We start from the raw sequence: 20,168 nt of genomic DNA on the forward strand, positions 1-20,168 counted from the left end.
CATGGCCAGGGCAACTCCAGAGTTCCTTTAGTGGTACGTTTTAGGTCACTGTCCTGCCGCAAGGTGAAGTGCTATCTGGCCAATAGTGGAATCTGCAGTAATACTGTTGCTTGTTTGACACATAGCAGATTTTGCTATTGCCTTGGCTATGTCTCAGACTGATTTATTCTGATTTTCAGCCCCCTGATGGCCTGCTTCCCCCACAAACTCAAGTGCCACATATAGAACCACTTCCAGACATGTTTTGGCACCAGTGCACGTCCTGTATAGACTACAATGGACATTGACTTGAGAAACACAATTCCATGTAAATAAAGTTATAAATCCACTTTATTAGTGAACAACTAATTTCAGAGTGTCCTCTGAGATGTTTACATGACCAATTAGGAAAAGGAACATGGGCAAATAAGGGGGCAGGAGAAGAAGTCCCTGTCCTCTGTAGTACGCATAATTAGATTAACAAATCTTGAAACCACAAGTATATTTGCGAAGACTAACTGTGCTGTATCTTTTCTGTGCATAGTTGGGCAGGCGGCATAATCTACTTCAGCAGTGCGGTGCATAGAGGCAGAACAAGTAAAGACACACAAATGTTACTTTTACAAAACAAGCATTTGTCCTGAGAGAGATGTGGAAGAGATAGAAAGAGAGAAAAAATTGTGTGTGAGAGCGAGAAAAAGGCAGTCAATGCAGCTGTGATGACCGTTGTAACCCACAGCTTCCAAGCCTGTGACTTTTCTGACAAACATGTCCTTTGTGGCAGAAAAGAGGTCCCTTTCATTAACCATTCAATGGGGCATCTCTTTGCGTGCAAGTGTGACGTTCGTGAGCAACTCCAACATTCTTTGGTAGCCCTGCTCCCGTGGAGGGAGCTTGCATTAAATCAAACCTTCCCGGGTCCCAAAACTGCCTTCCCCCGTGCATGCATGCTTGCACATTCAGTCCAAATGCACATGGAACGCATCCTGTCCTGAGAGATCATTTTCCAGGGTTGTCTGGAATCAGCCATGTCCCATCATCCTCTACTTCTCGCTGGACAACAAGAAGCATCTCTGCCACATCCTGAGACAGCTGCTCTTTGAGGAATGACCTGGGAGAGGTGGGCAAGCAAAAGGGTTGGGAAAATTTGTGTGAGCTGAGAGATGTACAGTACAGTGAGAGAAGTAATAGGAATATTGCTGAAGTTTTACGAAGAGGGGAAATGAAGGGGCAATAAAAAAATGTGAACAGTGAGTGGTAAAGGAAAACAGTTAGGGAGAGGAAACCATTGCAGAGCTCAGGTATGGCTTCTTTGATGCCCTGCCTTATTGCCGTATGTGTCCGGATGGGTTTTACAAACCCGGGAGTCACCTGAGTTCTGTTTCTCCTCCAATGCAAACAGGACCCTTAAGTTTAGAGTCCAGGTTGTAGTACTGTCCATTGACCTGCCGTACTGCAAGCCAGTGTCTGCGTCTCAGTGGGAGGGACACGATTCCCAGCGATACCCGCGACGGCACGTTCAAGATGAAGCCCTGCACCTTCTCCAGATATAAACTCTGTACTAACCTAGAACAGAACAGGAGAGATGATTTTGTCTATGTCTAATTCAAGAAAAGATCAAATGATTAGTAGGAGGACCAACGGATGTAAACTTAAAGGGAATAGGTTAGAGCGAGTGAGTGTCACATGGTGCTCGCCAATCAATCGGCAAACTGACCTACGTTTGTCCCACCACACGGCGGCCAGTCCTCGACTCTGGAGAGCAGCCATGATCACGTTTACATCGTAGTTCCCTGTCCCCAGTACAGAGCGGTGCGGATTCACCACACACTGAGGGGCAAGGCTGTTGGAAGTGCATTAGGAGGAAAATAAACTAAATTCTGGTGTCCCAGCCACTAGTCACTAGTTGTATTCTACAGGCAGTTGCATTTAGGGCTACATGACATACTGTTTCAGTCATCCCACTGTAATGTGTCTTGATAAGCAAATAAAAGCTGTACTGGAAACTCTCTAAGTAATATGTGACAACTCTGATCCATCTCAGATGATTCTTATGACAATCCTGTTAACATTTTGATGCAGTACAGGAACACACACACACACACACACACACACACACACACACACACACACACAACTTTAGCCATACAACATGGAAGTATATGGAATTGTCTGTCATTTCACAGCTCACAGTGCTCTACAGCAGTGTTATTTCCCTATAGACAAAATACACAAAACACTTTCAAAACTATTTTGTATTCATGGCATATTTGTGAGAGTGTGACATGTGTTTGGGGTTTTCAGGAGACACTGTAGAAAATCATTAGAGAAACCCAAACGTCATAAAATTATTATTGTACACATAAAAAGAATCCAACACAATCTGCACAGAATCTTTTTAATCAGCATGAATGTATATAGTTGAATAATAAGGTAAATGCAACATTCACACCCACCAATGAATTAGCAAATGCATTAGATAAAAAGAAAACGGTCGTTTACGCAAAAATGCTTTCGCTCTGATCTCACCGCTTGCAGATGTCGTCTGCGGTCTCCTTGGTGAACACCCGCTCCTGAAGCACGTTGTTCAGAGCATGGATGGCGCACAGCTCCAACCTCTGTTTCTCGTGGAACACCTCCACGTCGCTCATGCTCGTCCGCACGCCAACAGGCAGCTGCACAGACACAGACAGTCGAGAGCAGCCACCACACGATCAAGTTAGCTAGACAGCACATGATAGATAAGCGGAGTAACAATGCATAGGTTATGTCGCTACCGCTTGAGATCGTGATATGTGCATATTTGGTTATCTTAACGATAACAATATTCCAGGCAAACATCTTGCGTACGTGCGTAAATCACACGAGCCTCATAACGTACATTGATCAAAGCACGCCCCTAGTTAGCTGGCGAGCTAGCGCCAGCTTACTGTAGCAGCTATTATAACTATTATATTATTACCTTACACGAGGTTAAAAAACTGCTATCGTGAGGTCCCGCAGACAAACGTCACAACTCTGCCAAACTCACGAGAGCTACACTGTCAACTCCAACATTGTTTTGTAAAAAGGATGCTGTAGTACCTTTAGCAAAACGACAGACCGGAAACAGCGATATTGTTGTTGATGACGCCTACCAGGGCCCGTCACTGAAGCGCTGAAATACACCAGCCAATCATGAAGAGGTTTCGCCACACTTCAGAGGAGCATGTTTTATTTTCAAAACTGAAGTCAGATTCATTACTTCTGAAACAGATTATTTGCGTCATAATCGGTACGGATAATCACCTTTTAATACAGCACTTTTTTTTGTGTGAAATCTCCAGGATAAGATAAAAAGCTATAGCCTAGGCTATATTAGATGTATGGATGGAAGGATGACTGGATGGATGGATAGATAGATGACCCAAAGAGTAACACCAGTAACAGAAATAGTTAATGCTTTATTGAAGAAAGACCACTGTGAACATCAGCTTCAGTCTAATGCACTTCTGTAACTAGTCCTTCTGTAACAGAACGTTTTAGACAGAGGTCCTACAACAGCTTTGTTAATCTAACACACACACACACTCACACATATGAAATTCCAGGTGAGTAACTGCAGTGTTTACTGTCCCCAAAGGAACTCACAGAAACTTCACTCTTTTTCTACCTAACTCTCTATTCTCACACACACACACACACACACACACACACACACACACACACACACACACACACACACACACACACAGGTGTTAATGTTTCGGTTACTGAAACATCTGAGGATTATACTCAAAATAAAGGTTATGCAGACGCTTACCTTATATTTACAGAATAAGGAATAAATCCAAAATTCATATGCGAAACTTTCATGGAAAAGTAGATCCAGATAGTGGAATACTGGGTTCCAGTTCAGTTCACACAGTCTAACTGGACATTGACAAAACTGGGAAAGACATATTAAGCCCCACAATTCACCGAAGGTTATACATTTTTTGGGACGCCCTCTAGTGACAAGAAAATACGAATGCAAGCAATGTCCAAATGGTGTCCTTCTACAAAATACAGCAAAAACATTACAAGACCTGTTTCACATTAGTATTCATGTAACACCTAGGAAGCTAAGTGTATAAGCAAACACTGACTGGTGGTTACATCCACACCCAGATATACAGGGGTGCAAAAGCTTGCATTTGGCATGGGAAATACAAGGGAATGTAGTGGATATGTGTTTTTACCCTGCCATGTTCACTCCTGTTAACTTCCTTGTTGATAAAGACATAAAAAGTCAAACCTATTATATATTAGCATCTGTACAAATGCAGAAAAACATGTCTGTTGATTTTATGCCAAATTTGTTAGATATCACTACTGATTTCTGCTTTTTAACATTAGTTTGGCCATTACTTCCAGGTTTACAATTGTCTCCTCACTGTAATAAAATAAATAAATACAATAAAATTCATAGAGATGACTGTGGTCTTTGCAAGACTCCTCATGCAATATCCTGGTTTGAGTAGACATGAGCTATAAACCCCAGACCTGATTATCACCTGTATTATTATGGAAATGCTGGGGTTTGACCAAAAAGTCTCATATTTTCAGTCGACTATTCCCGGTGTCCTCATAACATGTAATTACTTTCTGTGTCCCCCATGTTAGGAGCTGCCCCAAAGGATTTCCAATGAAAAGGGGGGCTTTGCAATTTTCTGTATATTTCTGTAAATTTGAAAACTGCTAGGGTGATCACAACTGTAGGCCTATGTGGTAACTGCTTCTGTCTCCTCTATACTCCTCTATACTCTGTCTATACGCTATACTCTATACTATACTCCTCTATACATGTGCTTTTATCTAGGTGATGAGAAGACAAGGGAGAAGGTTGAAACAGCCCATGACATTTGATATCCAGTGGTGCTACCAGTCTGCTTTGGAGGGTAAAATGTATGTCAGTGCTGATATAAGCTTTTTGTTTTGCTTATTGTAGATGGAAAGATGGAAATCTCTCTCTCTCTCTCTCTCTCTCTCTCTCTCTCTCTCTATATATATATATATATATATATATATATATATATATATATATATATATATATATACATGTCTATATTTCTCTTTAAATAGTATGAATGTAATTGTAATATATATATATATATATATATATATATATATATATATATATAACAATTACATTCATACTATTTAAAGAGAAATATAGACATGTCGAATGTTCACTCTCAATTAACAGAGACATGGCAGAATTAACAATCAGTTCTGAGAGTGTAAATGCAGTTCTGAGACTGTAAATGTATTTGAATTACTTTTATTTTGTTTACTTGCCGTATAAATGTTACTTTGAAACCAGATATTTCGAATTATGAATGAATGAATGAATGAATGAATGAATGAATGTCCCAACGCGTTGGTTACTTCAGCTTCGCCTTTTCCTTTGAGTAAGTATTGTATTAGTAAATGGTGCCTGCCTTTTGGGCGGGTATGAGTTATTCAAACGCACCTATTACTTAAGAGCATTTTTCGCATTCCCGACTTCGGTTGGTCTACGAATTTACAAAGACCAGTTACGTCACTGCAGGTAAGGAATATGATTGGTTAGACTGGCTTCGCTGTTTGGAGACGCGCTACTTGTATCCAATGATGATTGGTCAAATGGATTAAACCTCGCTTCTATACGCGCTCGTATTTTTGTTCCTGTGTCAAAAAAAAACGGCTAACTTGCTAACTACGGGGCATTTTAGCCGTTAGAAGTTAACACGCTAACGTTGTAAGAGACGCAGGAATTTCTTTTATTTTAGCCGTGCCAGCTATTTTGCAAGAGTCTTGGGGCAAACCGGTCGAACAAAGTTAAGAAATTGCCAAGGCCCGAAGCTATCTAGGTTAAAGTTTGCTAGTTAGCTAACGCTAGCTGTCTATATATTTTTTTCTAATTTAGATACGCGAGCAGGCTGACGTCAGGTTCTGGTTCGGCTAGCTAGCTGACAGGATAGTTTTTAACAGAAGTTCATTAGTGTTGGGCCTTAATATACGGACTGTCAAACACTTTAAAATTCCGGTTTGATCTTATTGAAGTTATGTTTGATCCTGCCGAGGTCCCATAGTGATACGGCTAGCTACGTTGCAGTTTTCATCAACATAAAGCTAACGTTACCGAGCTAGCTTGCTAGCTTAGGTTAGCTAGCTACGTACCCGCATCTAATTTTCCGCGCGGCGAGCCTCGGATCAAGCCCTGTTCGCACTGCTCTCAGCGCTTTGCTGTTTTACCGGTCGAAATGGTAAGTTGGTACCCGATGACTTCTACCGGTGTCAACAACGATATAACGCCACTTTCGTCAACGTTAGCTAGCCAGTTGGCTAATTAGTTTGTGATGACTAGTTTGGACTCAAGGCATCAAACGATACTTGTTTTCAAAGTCGCTGGCTAGAGTGCTAGCGAGATGGCTAACCTAGTCAGCTAACTTTTTTAGTGTTGGCTCACTGGCTAAGCAACTCAAGAATAACTCGCTAGCTATCCCAAGTATATGCAGGTTTGGGTATACAGAGTATGCAAGCCACATAGGCTACTTGGCTAACGCTAGCTAGCCGGCTACTTTACCGTAAGTAGCTATTTGCTAGCTAGTGTTGTAGATAGCGTACTCCTTTCTAGCATAATTTCATTTTGATAAAGAGGTGATGTCTGTTACAGTAGTTTCTCCCAACGTAGTTTAGCATGCGGCTCCGTATTCACACTTTTAAGTGTGACTAATAAGTGTGACTAACTTACTAATGTAAGTTAGCTGTGGCTGCAGTAACTAGCGTTTCAGAGTAACTTAAACTGGTGTAGTCGCTGGGTACGTAGCAATAACCAGCTAGCTAACTGCTAGCTAACTTGGATGTTCCAGTACCTGGACGTAAGTGTTGCTTTTCGCATATGCTGCTAGAAAGCTATTGCTACGTAGGTAACGCTAGCTAGGTGTACATTTCTGCAGTGTTTTCACTAATCTAGTTTAGATAGCTATATCAAAATTATTGGAATTGTAAACGGAATTCAATTTCGACACCCCCCGCGATTTGTTTGTTAGGACATCAATACTTACATTAGCTACCTACCTGTAACTTCACGAAGTTCACGATGAGGTCGATATTTCGGTTGATCAAAGATTAAACGTAAAAACCCTTATCGGTCAAGTGTAGTTCGTACTTTGATCACCATGAAAGTTCACGAAAATGTAAAAACTACTGGCTAATCAGATGGAAATGGCGAATAGAATACCAGTTAGTTTTTAAAAGCGTCTTGTCAGTTGGTCTGTTTTCTTTTATGGCTACACAATATATAATTGTCTAATCACAACATTGATCGTTTCTATATTGATATCGCAGAAGACTGATCTACTTGAGGTATACTTGCTCTTAATCAAGATTGGCTCTTTAACAAATGCCAGGTAATTTTTGTTGGTATGAGAATGCTGGTCAATCTCAGATACTCAGATGAATGTATTGTTAAAATCTTTTTCAGTGAATTATCATATTTATGCAATCCAAGAAATGTAATTTAATAATTTTCACAAAATTAATTCAGGCCAGTCTTCCACTGTGTACAATAAAGGTTTTGACACTGCTTTCAGCATGTTTCAAGGCATATTAAAATAGCAGTATATATCAGATCACATAACCACAAGTAGGACTTTGTCAGTATTGTGTACCCCTATTCTATTTTTCACATTCTGTCAGTGGTCTGGGTGAGACACATTAAAAAATAACTCAAAAATGTACCAGGTAATATACAGGTAAAATCTGATCACTTTCAGGTAGACCTGCTGATTAACATTTTATGATGGTGTGGTACTTCACAAGGTGTTTGTCATACTTGCTCTTAACCAATGAATATAATTATAAAAAATTATAGATTCAAATAAAACGTGCTACGTGATGTGCAAATAACTTCAGATATATCATATTACAGTAATAAATGAAAAACCCTGATATGTAATTTTCTAGGATATCCACTAGCCTTAATGGAATACTCCATTGTTTTTTGCGTTTTTGTGATGTAATGTTGCAGTATTCTTTTAACATGCTACAGAGGTCACAATCTGTAATTTTCCCCAGTTTAAATGAATTTACATATTTGGTATTCTGTTCATGAATTCATACAGAGAAAGTTCAGGCTACCTATGGTAACTACCTTGCTCTCATCACTGTGCCCACTCATGCACCTGCCACCAATTTTCTATTCACATGCACCCAGTCTTTAATCTCCAATCAATCTCAGTCGCTCAGCCAAACACCTTAAATGGTGCTTTCTCATGTGCAAAGTGACAACGTTCTTTTCTGCATACTGCTGCACTCTGGCTGTTCTTTCTTCTGATATGCAATGACCGAGTTTAGAGTAGTATAGTACTGATCAGTTAATAGGCATGTCATTACCTTTTTGTAAAGGAAAATGCCTTAATTCTATTTGGTTTAGATATTTACATTATTGTTGCATGTTTATAAAGTGCCATCCTAGACATCAGTTTTGTATTGCTTTTTTTTTCCCCATGAGTTTGTCATTTTGTGTAGTGTATGTTTAAAAAGCCTAATGTGAGATGCAGTTGGACCTTCACAAAAGGTATTGATGCATTTTAAAATAATTTTTTACCTTTATTCGTAGAACTCAAATGTAGAGAACCTGCCCCCTCAAGTTTTGAGACTAGTATACAAAGAAGTCTCTGCACTGGCAGCAGATCCACCAGAGGGAATTAAAATCTACCCAAGTGAAGAAGATATCACAGAGCTTCATACAGCTATTGAGGGTCCAGGTACTAATTCTCCATTCTTTTGTTAAATATGAACATTCAACATGTGTCATAAGTCTGCAAAAGATTTCACTTGTCCCTTCTTCCTTTGTGTTTTCCTTAATAGAAGGGACCCCATATGCAGGGGGAGTGTTCAGGATGCGCTTAGTCTTGGGGAAAGATTTTCCTGCTGTACCACCCAGGGGCTATTTTCTGACCAAGATTTTCCATCCGAATGTTGGACACAAGGGTGAGATCTGTGTCAATGTACTGAAGAGAGACTGGAAGGCAGAGCTAGGCCTCAGGCATGTTTTATTGGTAAGTGGTACAATTCACTCCTTGAATTTCATATGTTAAATTATCCACAAGCATGAAATTTAATTTGACATTTCAGATTGTTCCTTTATAAAGCTCAATTTTCAGTTACAGTTCGAAGTTATAAACATTTCAGCAGATGCATCAAAACTGTATGCTGCCAAACTTGAATATAAGATTTCTCTCATTTTCACTGTCTTGCCCTCTCCTCCCCTTTCTTGCTGTCTGTTTTTCCCTCTCTCAGACCATTAAGTGCTTACTGATCCATCCCAATCCTGAATCTGCTTTGAATGAAGAGGCTGGGAGGTTACTGTTGGAAGACTATGCAGAATATGCTTCTCGGGCTCATCTCCTAACTGAGATCCATGCTATGGGTGGGAGCTCTGGAGCCCTTCAGGAGCCTGGTGATGGACCCCAGCCCAAGAAACATGCAGGAGATCCAAGCAAACGTGCAATTGCAGCTGGCGCTGCAACAATTGCTGGGGCCACTGGGTCAAATAGTAGCACTACCAGTGGCACAAGCAGTAGTAATAGTACTGTAGCAGCAAAAAAGAAAACTGATAAGAAAAGAGCTTTGAGGCGGCTATAACAATAAATCTCTTCCTTTTTGTTTAATTTTTTGTTAGTCTTTTTGTCAATATAAATATTACATTGAGCAGACCATATTTTTCCCCCTTTTCATGTTTTTCTGCCCTAACACATTTTTTGAGCTGTTCCCTATGAAACACTACTCAGGATTCATGTTGATTGGCAATGTATTTCACTCATAGAAGGAGAAAATAGTTGGGTTTTTTTCTGGGAGGAGAAAAAGGAAAAGAAATCAAGTGTAATTTGAGTATCTGAGTTTTAACTTGAAAGTACCCTTTACATCCATGGCAATATTGTTTCCCCTTACCCTCTTTAACTTCATGAAGGAAGTGACAACTTTCCATTTTCTTTAATCTCCTGGTGAGATTTTAAAATTTGTATGATATTCAAGTCCTGCTAACAATACAGTAGGGTTAAATCTAGGAAAGTTCTCAAATGCATCCAGATCTGCAATCATTCCTTTTTTTCATCCATTTAGCCAAATGGTCAAAAAATATAGCTCAATTGGTCAAAAATTTGGCAAAATGGTCAACCACTCTTGGATTGCTGAGGGTGTGTATTACATATTTGGGGTACTTCTGCTTCTTAACAGGGTTATCCTATTTTTATCAAACTTGACTGAGATATGTCATTGTAATAGGACTAAACATTGGGTGGTGTTTTAGGGTTTATAGTATTTCTTTGAACATGTGATCAAACATTTTTAAAACATTCGTTTCAGAAAACCTTTCAGGTGTTCCACAGACATTCGCAGGGTGAGTAATGTTTATGGATAATGAAGTCGCCTATGGAGTTCTGCCTCGGGACGTTCAGTCCAGGTCCCTTGCAGGCTTGTCAGCTGAGTGACCGTTATTTTTATGTGAGATTTATTCAACGAGTAAGGTAATTCCAGGCTGCATGAATAGTAATGTGTGTTATATAAAATGGAGCTGAATTGTAAAAGCTGCAGATGCTGTGAAATATGGAGTCAGTTTCAAAGGGAATTGTTGCAGTTTCCAGGCAATACTACAGGCATATTTGGTGTGTGAGTGTGAGCGCGCTCGCGTGTGTGCAGATCGATGTAGTAAAAATGTAAAGATTAGCGAAAAAGGAAGGGGTTAAAATGTGGTCTAAATATAACTTTACAATGTCTGTTGATGTGTTTTTGTGTGTTCTCTTTTGTGATTGAATAAACTTTTATATTTTTTTTTGTGCATCTTTCCCATGAAATATTATATATATATATATACACACACACGCACACACACAAATGTTGGAGATTGTCACTGAAGCCTGTTTTGTTGTTTTTTTGTTGTTTTTTTGGGGTTTTAAATCACGGACAATACAGTTTACTTAGTCTCATTTGTCATGTCACACAATCATTTAATCATCTTAAGTTTTTTTTTTTTTTTTTTTTGTGAACTAATGATAAAGCCATCCATCTTTTAATCCCAGTTTTGTATATTCGATCCTAGTACCATTGGTCTTATGGAGGATTTATCTCATCTTGCTGCGTGTGTGACACTGCAGTAGTCTGGTTACTTTTGGAGCATGTCCATGCATTGGGTGTCAGTAAAGTCCATAGCTTTCAACATGGGGCCTAAATTTCCTAAGGAATCCCTCTAATAGTTTTATACTGGTAATACCATGCATACGGGTAACCTTTGCCCTTTTGTGAGTTTTGGGTAGAGGTGGGGGATTTTGTGTCCATTTAAGTTATTTAATTTAATAAAGTATTTTGGGGAAAATGATACTGAGTTTATCTTGTTACATGCAACACATTGCATAAGAGCCTAGGACTAGCCACAGCCTTTATTAGTTTGTTTATTTATTTATTTTTATAAAGAACGTTTTTCAGACTTTGCCCAGACAAGGACGTTTACAAGGTTTGGCTTCCTGTTGCCTATATAACAGTAGTGTGCTCATATAAGTTCTGTGCACACCTGTGTGCCACATAAGTCCCTGCACACATTCTTGGACACATCCCTGATGAGATAAGATTGGGCAGGTGACTTAATCTGGTTGTCTGCTAGTAGTAATAGTGTAGACTCCCTTTCAAATATTCTGACAATCAGTACTTGGTTGGTAAAGGGTTGGCAAGGCAATCTTTCTGGATAAGCCTGCGTGCTTTGTCCTTTCAGGCTGGTGCTTTTCTAATATGCTACGGGGAAACTTCAAACCAGAATAACTCCAGTGGTGAATGTGAATTGTATAACTGCAGAGTAAACAGGCTGCTTATATACTGTGAACCTCTCAGATGAGAACTGTGGGGCATGTCAGAAGTACATCATACTTTGTCACTAAATCTAAAACTGACATATGGATTGTATTGCTTTTGATGTATAATCTTGGAAGAATCTCGCTGTTGAGATGTTTGTCAGAACTGCGCTTTTGCTATGTTTCAGTAATTACAGTTGTCAAGCTGGGCAAAAAGGTTTGACCAATGTACAGTGAAGTAATGTTACCTAGATTTTGAATGTTTTTCTTTACACCCATTTCACCCACTCAAATGCAGTGGAGAAAAGAAATTTTTTTTTTTTGGCATTTCCCATGTAGCTTTAAAGGAGCAGCTTTATCCAAAACTAACTGTAGAGCATCATTTATGCTCTCCCATGCGTTTGTGTCTGTACTACTGAACCTTTCAATCTTCCACTCAGTCTTCTTCCAATCACCTTTAAATGCATAATTTTGTCACATAAAACCTAATTATCCATTAAAAACGCAACCTGTAACATTTCCTAGACCACCGACTACATTTGGATTTTAGTTGGAATCTTCCATATTGCCCAGGTTGAGCAGATGACAGAAAAACAAACTAGACCTAGACAGATAGAAAAATAGGGATTGGCACTGTGACTTATACATTCACCAGGTGCTTTGTTAAAAACACCAACCATTGTAGCTTTATTCATTAGCCACTTTATTAAGTATACCAATTTCATAGGTGCATTTTAGAAGTGTACAAGAGTACAGAGTTTAAACAACAAAAACTCATTGTCCAAGTATTTGCTATGATAATTTGGGGTGTTTTAAAATGACAGTTACCTTTAAACGGCCATCACCAATAACAAACTAAAGGCTGTAATTGCTAAAAGATACATTTAGTACTTTATATCACTAATAAAGGTTTTTTGCATTCACATATAGAGGAATTAGAAAAGAGGCCATGCAGGAGAGTTAAAACATGCTAGGAATAACAGGAATAGGCCATGCAAAATCGGTGAGTCAGTTTTGCACTGCTTGACTCATACGGTCTGGCAGAATATTTTGTGCAAGATCTATCATCTGGGGTCTCTTAGCTGACCTTTGGAAATCACCAACCTGTAGGTGACGGCAGCATACTCCTGCTTTCTCCTGCTGCCTGTGTTGAAACACCGCTTACAATGGTGTACACTGGCAGACCCCGAGGTGCCCATTTATCGTATGTTCCCTGCCGTGCTTTTGGATCTACTGGTGGAGGTAGGCTACTTTATAATGGGAAAATTCTGTTTTATTTTAGCAATGTCTCACTCATTTATTTGATATTGCCTAGCTACGTTAAAAAGTAGTGTACTATAAAACATTTCTTATATTTATACATATATTTCATTGAACCACTTCTCCCGTGTTCTTGAACGCGTAATCTCCGTTTTCTGTGGCATCCAGATTTCCAGAGGGTGCACGCAGGCTGTAATTTGAGCCGGTTATAACGGATGAACAGCTCTCTCCGCGGGCTGTCTGAGAGGCCGAAACGCGGCCCACCCACCTGTATAGGAATAGCAAACCGCACACTGCCTAATTACTGTCTGTAGGAAGCAAGCCAAAGACTGCGGGAAGGGTTGGCCTTAACAACAGAGTAATCGAAGGATTTTGTGGCCTGGATTGTAAAAGCCATGAAGGTACGACATTCTTGATCTCATCGTGTCCGCAAAAAGGATGCGTGCGTCTGCGGGTGACAAAGGTCAGAAGTGTGTAGGCCAAAGCGCTTTTATGTTTCAATTCTATACTGATTGTGACCAAAGCGTCATGCACACCGCTGTCCATGGTGCTGAAGTGATAACTGACGATGCGCTGTGATAAATACGAGGTGCTGTCTCTGTTCCTCAGTTTATTTTACTCCGTCAAATTGCCTTAGCCTGACATTTCGTCGTTGTGATCCTAGTTAAGAAAGCAATATCATAACAGATTAGCGTTTTTAACATAATACAAATAATAATAATAATAATAATGTTTGATGATTTTATTTATGATGCCTCTTGTTAATTTAGCAATAACTTACTGTTGCGTAGATCCATCTTCCTTACCAAAGCTGCAATATTTGCTGATCACGGTGGACCCATTCTTAAAAGTTTACTTTTGGTTGGAAAAAAGAAAGACCTAAAATGCTTGCATTAGGCACCTTCGGGCTCCTTTGTCCTAATTTTAACTGCACCGGTGGAATAAAATATTATATGTTTGTTTCTTTTTCACATTGGTAAATTACTAAGAGAGAACACTACCAGATAACTAATCTATGCAACCTTTTCGACTGGGATGGCAGTATCAGTAACTCTTGGTTAACTAATGCAGTCGTAATGTGTTAAAGGCAAACCCAACTTATTTAGTAGTGATAATCTCGTTATGACACATTACTTCAAAGAGGAATAAAAAAAACAATATAGCCATTTAGGTATAAAATTGCTGTTTGGGGAAAACACGAAAGCACAACATGAAACAAGCAGTTGGTATCGAACAACTTGGCAGCAAAATAAAAAAATAACATTTCATATACATTAAGAAAGTGTTTTCCTTAGGTTATCCATCACCAAGAGACAGTCACCAATAAAATGACATCGTTGCTGTGGCAACCGATCCCCCACCTCTTACATATTGCCCAGCCAGCCATATTCGCGAAAAGGATGGGAAGGAACGAAACACTTGAAACGATCCAGAAGCGGTGTATCAATCCCTAAACAAGACTGGCATGCGAGACCGTTAAACGCACCATTGAGCACTTCGGACCTTTGTGAGACCACCGCCTCATTCCACCGGTGTTTCGCGCTAGGGTTGGAATGTGTCTGCGCACACTTGGCAGTCTGCGTCGAGCGACACGAACGTGAAGGACTTACATTTTGTATCCCATTTCTAAGAACACTGACAAAACAGTATTAAGCGCAGCAACAGTTTTATACCACCGCTGCTGTGCGTTGATTTGGCCCCAAACCAAGGGACTAACCGGATATTTTATACCTGGAATGCTTTCACAGAACTATAACCTAGGCTACATGTAAACAGTTACTGTAAATAAGTTTAAAAACGTCTACAGGATGTGTATAGGCGTAATTTAATCCTTCATCTTTAAATGAAAATGGAGACAGCCACACCAGCTAAAAAGAAAACCTTGCGGAAAACAGGTAAGCAAAACTGTTTCATATGTCAAATACAGTTTTTGGACGGTAGAGCGTTGTCTCCAGTCAAGAAAATTTCCCAGGCGTCATAATAACGCTGCTGTGGGTTGAATATAATAATGAGAACAACAGTGTCGTGAGGTTCAGCCAAACAGCGCACAGGTAAGTCACCAAGTTGGTATACATTTTCTTTTGCTGTGATTTCGCTTATGACTGGATTATTTTATTCTTCTGTGTCACCCTAGCTCCTCAGCCATCTTTTGAGCGAGAAAAGGCGGTTTATCGTAGACTAGCCAGGTGTTTTATTTATGTTATTAATTTAACCAGTATACATGTAGTCCGGACTTCGTAAGCACAGTGAAGCTATACTGCCACTTTATCCAAACGTGCATTCACGCCAACGCAGATAACCATTCAGTGCACTCTCGCTGGCTTCCATATCCACCTACTCACCCATTACTATACATGCGCATCACTAGTCCACAACATGGATAAAACACGTAGTTTCTAATCGCTTTCCTAAACATATATGTAAACAACTATATGTAATTGGGCACATGCAGAAAGAAATGCCGCTCGGAATCAAAGATTGCACATCACTGCGGCGAAAGCTGCGCTGCGCAGTTCCGCAACTCACACTGCGCTCGTGCCTCGCGCCTGTCTAGATGGATGTCTCGTTAACTGTTAAATGATTCTGCTGTGCGCTGCTTGTCCGTACATCATCTGCCAAATCTGGCGGAATACCCCCTGCTGAGTGAAAAGTCGTGAAATTCTGTTCTGCAGCTTGGCGTCTTGCGGGAACATGCAACGTAGGCCTAACAATACAAAGGAAGATAACCGTCATCTGCCAAACATTTTCTGACCTGACCGTTCTCTCTCTCTCTCTCTCTCTCTCTCTCTCTCTCACACACACACACACACACACTCATTCTGTCCTACATAATTTGCGCCACTGCTTTCTACTCCCACCAGATGCACCACTTCTGTGTCAGTCAAGTGTAGACAGCCGGCTTCGCTCAACCCATGCAGCAGTAAAATCTGGCAGATAAGATCATTTAATCTAATCAAGGAGATGGTCCTTCAGAAAGTTTGATACCATAGAGAGGAGAAGGAGTAAAGCAATCTTCGGAAAACATTTCATAATGGTGAGTGTATGAAGTGACGAAATCTTCTGGCCATTTGAGCTTTGAAGTGCGTGGTGAGGCAATGGGGCGCAAAGTGCCAAGAAACCCATGCGTAATTTCCCTGTGATTGCACTGGCTGTGCAAACCCAACGTCACTGTCAAAGTGTCAAGGCAGATGTCATCTGTGGGGTAAGGACGACAACAAAGTACAGAGATGCATGCAAGTGTGGAGAGATGCGGTGCTGATACCCTCACATCTAAACAAATCTGAAGTGAGACAGGTGGGAAAAAGGCTTTTCCTTCGAGGTACGCAAAAAATGAGGAAAGTGCGTGTCTTCCTCGAGGAAAGCAGCCTCAGAGGGAAAAGAAGGTCTATTCGTTCTCCCTGTCATTCTCTTTCTTTTTCTCCCCTTGCACAAGTATGAACTGCTGCAGTGCTATTCTGAGAGAAAAGAGAGAGAGAGCTCGCTGCCTCAGCCCACGCACTGAATATCATAAAGAGAGGGAGCGCGAGCGCGAGAGCGAGTGAGAGAAAGTGAACGAGAAAGTGAGGAAAGGAAAACGAAGAAAACGTCCAAAACAGACGCGCAGCTCACCGGAACGGAATAAAGAGTGCGCTAAGATTTCTCAGCATTCCCGCGGAATCTGACGGCCTGATGATCGCTCCTTGGTGAACTCAACAGGCCGAGTGTTCTGGGAACTCGTCAACTGGAGACGTGGCGCGTCTCTCTCTAATCGCCCACAATCTCTTGATGATCGGGCACTACGCTTAAGAAGGCCTAATCCAGTTTACAGAGAGGGACGTACTGTTCCACATATATTATAAGGTGTTAAAATGGCCTACGCAGACTAGCACCATCCCTACATGAAAATGGGAAGTTACTGATTTCTTAGATATTATTGCCTACACTGTCCCTCCTCTAATTAATTCCTTTAGTATTCACCAGCCAAATATATTATCTGCTGCACCTCTTACACATGGTAAATTCATCAAGAAACCAGGTTGCGTACTGTTTCTAGCATGGAATAGATTTCTTTGAATTTGGACAAATTTCATATCAGCACCCAAGTGCTTCTGCCAATCCAGCTGCGTTAAGTCTCATCACAGTGGTTCAGCAGACTCAGTCAGCAGATAGACAGCACATCTGACACGTCCCTCCTGGAGTGTTAGAATGCTGACCTCCCTGTTTAGATAAGCAGCACATCTCACACGTCCCTTTGGGAGTGTTAGAATACTGCACACGCCCCCTTCATTGCCGGGTCACAGAATGACCTGTAGCACTCAGGGTTCCCAGCAGGTGGGTATAATTGTAAATGTTTATCATTACCATGTAGCTTCTACAATAACTGTGAATTACAGTGGCCAAAAAAAACACAAACAATTTGCAATGCTACATAGTATAAGAAGCTGATCTTCATGAAGTATTTAAATGCAATTTTATAAGAATGAGAATTTTTAAAGGAAATAAGAGTCGAAATTATTCAGTCTTAATTCTAACTACAACCACCACCAAGGATTGTTGTCTAACATAAAACAGTCAAGTCATAAAGTTGTGGAACGTGTTCTCTTGAACATGCTATTTTATTAATATGTAAAATATCTTACTTCTCAAAGAAGAATCCCAGATTATGTTGTTAAACTACAGGCACAAGCAGGCAAAACACTGATCGGTTAAGTGAAATGATGGATAAGCAGGATATGCACAGATGTGGGTGATTTGTTTGTGTAGGTATGTGCATATCCAAATGCCCATGTATTTCAACTAATGGGAATTATTTAAAAAGAACAACATTCTGTAAAAACAAATATGATTTGTGATCAAAACTATGAAGTATAGTGACCCTTTAAATATACATTTAAAAATGTTCCACACACACATACACACACACACTCTCATAAAATTTGTAATTGTCATTTGTATTTGTCATTTGTATTTGTACTTCCCACAATTGTAGCACTCTTTCCCTTCAAGTCCCTTTCCTCGGCCTCTTCCTCTCCCTCGTCCGCGTCCGCGACCTCTTCCTCTGTCCCCTACTGTCTGGAGCATGGTCAGCATCGCCTGATGAGTGGCGTCGGGGCGCTGGCACTCCCGTCTAGTGTCCTTCTTACCCAGGATGGTTTCATGATGCTTGGCGTGTTCTTCAATAGTCGACAAAGGGGCTCTACTGTAGCCGATGCAGTTTTTTCTGATAAGATCACTAATGTCCTTTCTCATGTTCATAAGGAAGCTGTTTCTCAGATGAGCTTCCCATGCCCCCACTTCTCCGGGGCCCGCTGCACGTTGTGCTGGCGCGTCAATTCCACAGTGATCAGTATGGACGTGTGTCAAACGAACGAGGAAATCAGCGACGGGCTCATCATCTCTTTGCTTGCATGCTGCTATCACATCAGTGTTAACAGTTGTTGGGTATGCTGCTTCCACTCTTTCGATGAGTCCTCTTATCATCTCTCTGTATGGGCCGTTTAGGTCAGGTTGGCCTTGGGGCGGTGCATTCCACTCAGGCAGATGGAGACGGACATCTCCATTCACCCAGCCTCTGTCAATGCGGTTATACTGCGGTCCGAGTCAAATCATCAGCAACCGTCTCAATTCAGCCTGAGTTGGTCTGCAGGACTGCACGAATGCCATCAGTTCTTGTCCGAAGTGTCGTCCGCCGATGTCACCTGGCTTGCTCAGGTCTGCAGTCCAGTGACAGTGGACCATAATCACTCCCTCAGGTCCAGATACCTCCACCATTGGGAACTGCGGGGCATAGCCTGTCTCAGGCTCTGCAGATGGCTTTATAGTGGCGTGACTTTGAGTGTGATAAGCCACTGGTGAGGTTATTGCCTCCAGTTGCCGTCTTGGTTCGTCATATGGAGACGGCTTTGATGTTAGCGATGAAGTCCCTGGTTCGGGATAAGGAGGTGGGTTTCCTGACGCTTGTGGTTGTTGAATCAGCTGGGGGCTCTCGGCGGGGCGGCATGGAGGTCAGGATCAGCTAAGGAAACACACTGAGACACTTCATTATTACCTTTTCTATGACCTACCTGCTGCTTGTCTTTTTTCAGCTTCCTCTAACCACATTTTTGCCTTTTCCAACATATCTTCACTGTTCTTGTCAAAATATTTCCGCACTTTCTTATCAGCCTCCCTTGGTTTAACCTTAACTCTTTCAGTCAATTTAAGTAAATATGCAACACTCAAAGTCCCCGATACATTGAACCCATAGTATTTAATCCAAAACGGGACATGTTTATTTACATGTTCCCTATAGTCTTTACTCATTTGGAAGAACGGGCTACTAGAAAACTTGTCTTTGCTAAATTCATATTCCCTACTCTGTCCTTTACCCATTGTCGTGTCGTTTTTTTTCTCTCTCCCTTTTTTTTTTTTATAAGGGTAAAGAGGGTACTAATATTTTAATTTAGTTCCGCTCCAGCAATCCGTGCTGGTTAACAGAGTTTTCACCTCTTCCTATGGGGCGTCCTGTCGACCCGGGTCTATTCTTTAACACTCGTACGTCTACGCAATGTGCCTAACTCTCTTAGGCTGACGGAGTCCTCTAGACTCTATCTGAGCGCTAGTATCTCTTATACTACGCTGCTTTACAGGCCCACCCCAGGGCAAACTCTGGCGGAGCTCTATGTATCAGACTTCTCTAAGGATTAAATTACTGTAATTCCACCACTTACTTTCTGTTCGTTGGCTCAGGCGGAGCACACCACCGGAGTCTAACGGGACGTCACTCCCTGGTTAGGTACATTCCCGTATTCTTGTGGGTTTCCCTCTTTCTCCAGCTCAGTTTTCTCTCTGAGGAGCGTCCTCGAAGTTCAGTCACCGCTGCTCCGCGTGGTGCCTCTCGCTGATCCTGCCGACTACGCCAATTTCTGTTGTGGAATTTTGAACAAACAGCAAGTCAGACGTGATTAAGAGAGTAATTTAATAAGAAAAAGAATAAAATAAATGTTTGGCTCGCCTCAGGTAGGTAGCCCCAAGTATACAAAAGCGTGGCTAGTTATACTACTCTTGTGCTGTCTTTAACCAATCATCTTTTCTTAAGCAGCTCTTCTTTCCTTTGTTGCT

General features: G+C 41.0%; 2 protein-coding genes and 1 long non-coding RNA gene across 5 annotated transcripts; 1 reads left to right on the forward strand and 2 right to left on the reverse strand.

The window, feature by feature from the left end:
• Window positions 1-312: 312 nt before the first annotated feature.
• On the reverse strand, window positions 313-3,136 carry josd2 (Josephin domain containing 2). Of its 3 annotated transcripts, none has more exons than XM_026999227.3 (5): window positions 3,064-3,136; window positions 2,509-2,654; window positions 1,697-1,822; window positions 1,351-1,545; window positions 313-1,090 (listed from the first exon to the last, which is right to left on the reverse strand). In XM_026999227.3, the coding sequence occupies exons 2-5, from the start codon at window positions 2,628-2,630 to the stop codon at window positions 979-981; spliced, it is 555 nt and encodes a 184-aa protein (XP_026855028.1). In that variant the 5' UTR covers window positions 2,631-2,654; window positions 3,064-3,136; the 3' UTR covers window positions 313-978. The 3 variants fall into 3 exon arrangements, with proteins under 3 accessions (XP_026855028.1, XP_026855027.1, XP_026855029.1); XM_026999226.3 differs by having other exon boundaries at window positions 2,942-3,078; XM_026999228.3 differs by having other exon boundaries at window positions 2,947-3,064.
• Window positions 3,137-5,636: 2,500 nt separating this feature from the next.
• On the forward strand, window positions 5,637-10,818 carry ube2s (ubiquitin-conjugating enzyme E2S). Its single transcript, XM_026999089.3, has 4 exons — window positions 5,637-6,248; window positions 8,606-8,753; window positions 8,857-9,047; window positions 9,289-10,818. Exons 1-4 carry the CDS (start codon window positions 6,246-6,248, stop codon window positions 9,631-9,633), a joined length of 687 nt encoding a protein of 228 aa, XP_026854890.2. The 5' UTR covers window positions 5,637-6,245; the 3' UTR covers window positions 9,634-10,818.
• A 2,410-nt stretch (window positions 10,819-13,228) lies between these two features.
• On the reverse strand, window positions 13,229-19,929 carry LOC118242181 (uncharacterized). Its single transcript, XR_004776626.2, has 3 exons — window positions 19,778-19,929; window positions 16,698-19,096; window positions 13,229-13,356 (listed from the first exon to the last, which is right to left on the reverse strand). It is a non-coding gene; the product is annotated as an uncharacterized LOC118242181 (long non-coding RNA).
• Between the last annotated feature and the right edge of the window lie 239 nt (window positions 19,930-20,168).

This window comes from Electrophorus electricus, chromosome 14, assembly GCF_041902795.1.
Source record: "Electrophorus electricus isolate QZ-2024a chromosome 14, ASM4190279v1, whole genome shotgun sequence".
NCBI lineage: Eukaryota > Metazoa > Chordata > Actinopteri > Gymnotiformes > Gymnotidae > Electrophorus > Electrophorus electricus.

Coding starts and splice junctions, on each gene's coding strand:
- josd2 (XM_026999227.3), bottom strand. CDS start 2,630: ATGAGCGACGTGGAGGTGTTCCACGAGAAACAGAGGTTGGAGCTGTGC. Junction 1,546..1,696: donor GTGTGGTGGGACAAACGTAG/GTCAGTTTGCCG, acceptor GTTCTGTTCTAG/GTTAGTACAGAGTTTATATC. Junction 1,091..1,350: donor GGAGGAGAAACAGAACTCAG/GTGACTCCCGGG, acceptor CACCTCTCCCAG/GTCATTCCTCAAAGAGCAGC.
- ube2s (XM_026999089.3), top strand. Junction 8,754..8,856: donor TACAGCTATTGAGGGTCCAG/GTACTAATTCTC, acceptor TTTCCTTAATAG/AAGGGACCCCATATGCAGGG. Junction 9,048..9,288: donor GCCTCAGGCATGTTTTATTG/GTAAGTGGTACA, acceptor TCCCTCTCTCAG/ACCATTAAGTGCTTACTGAT.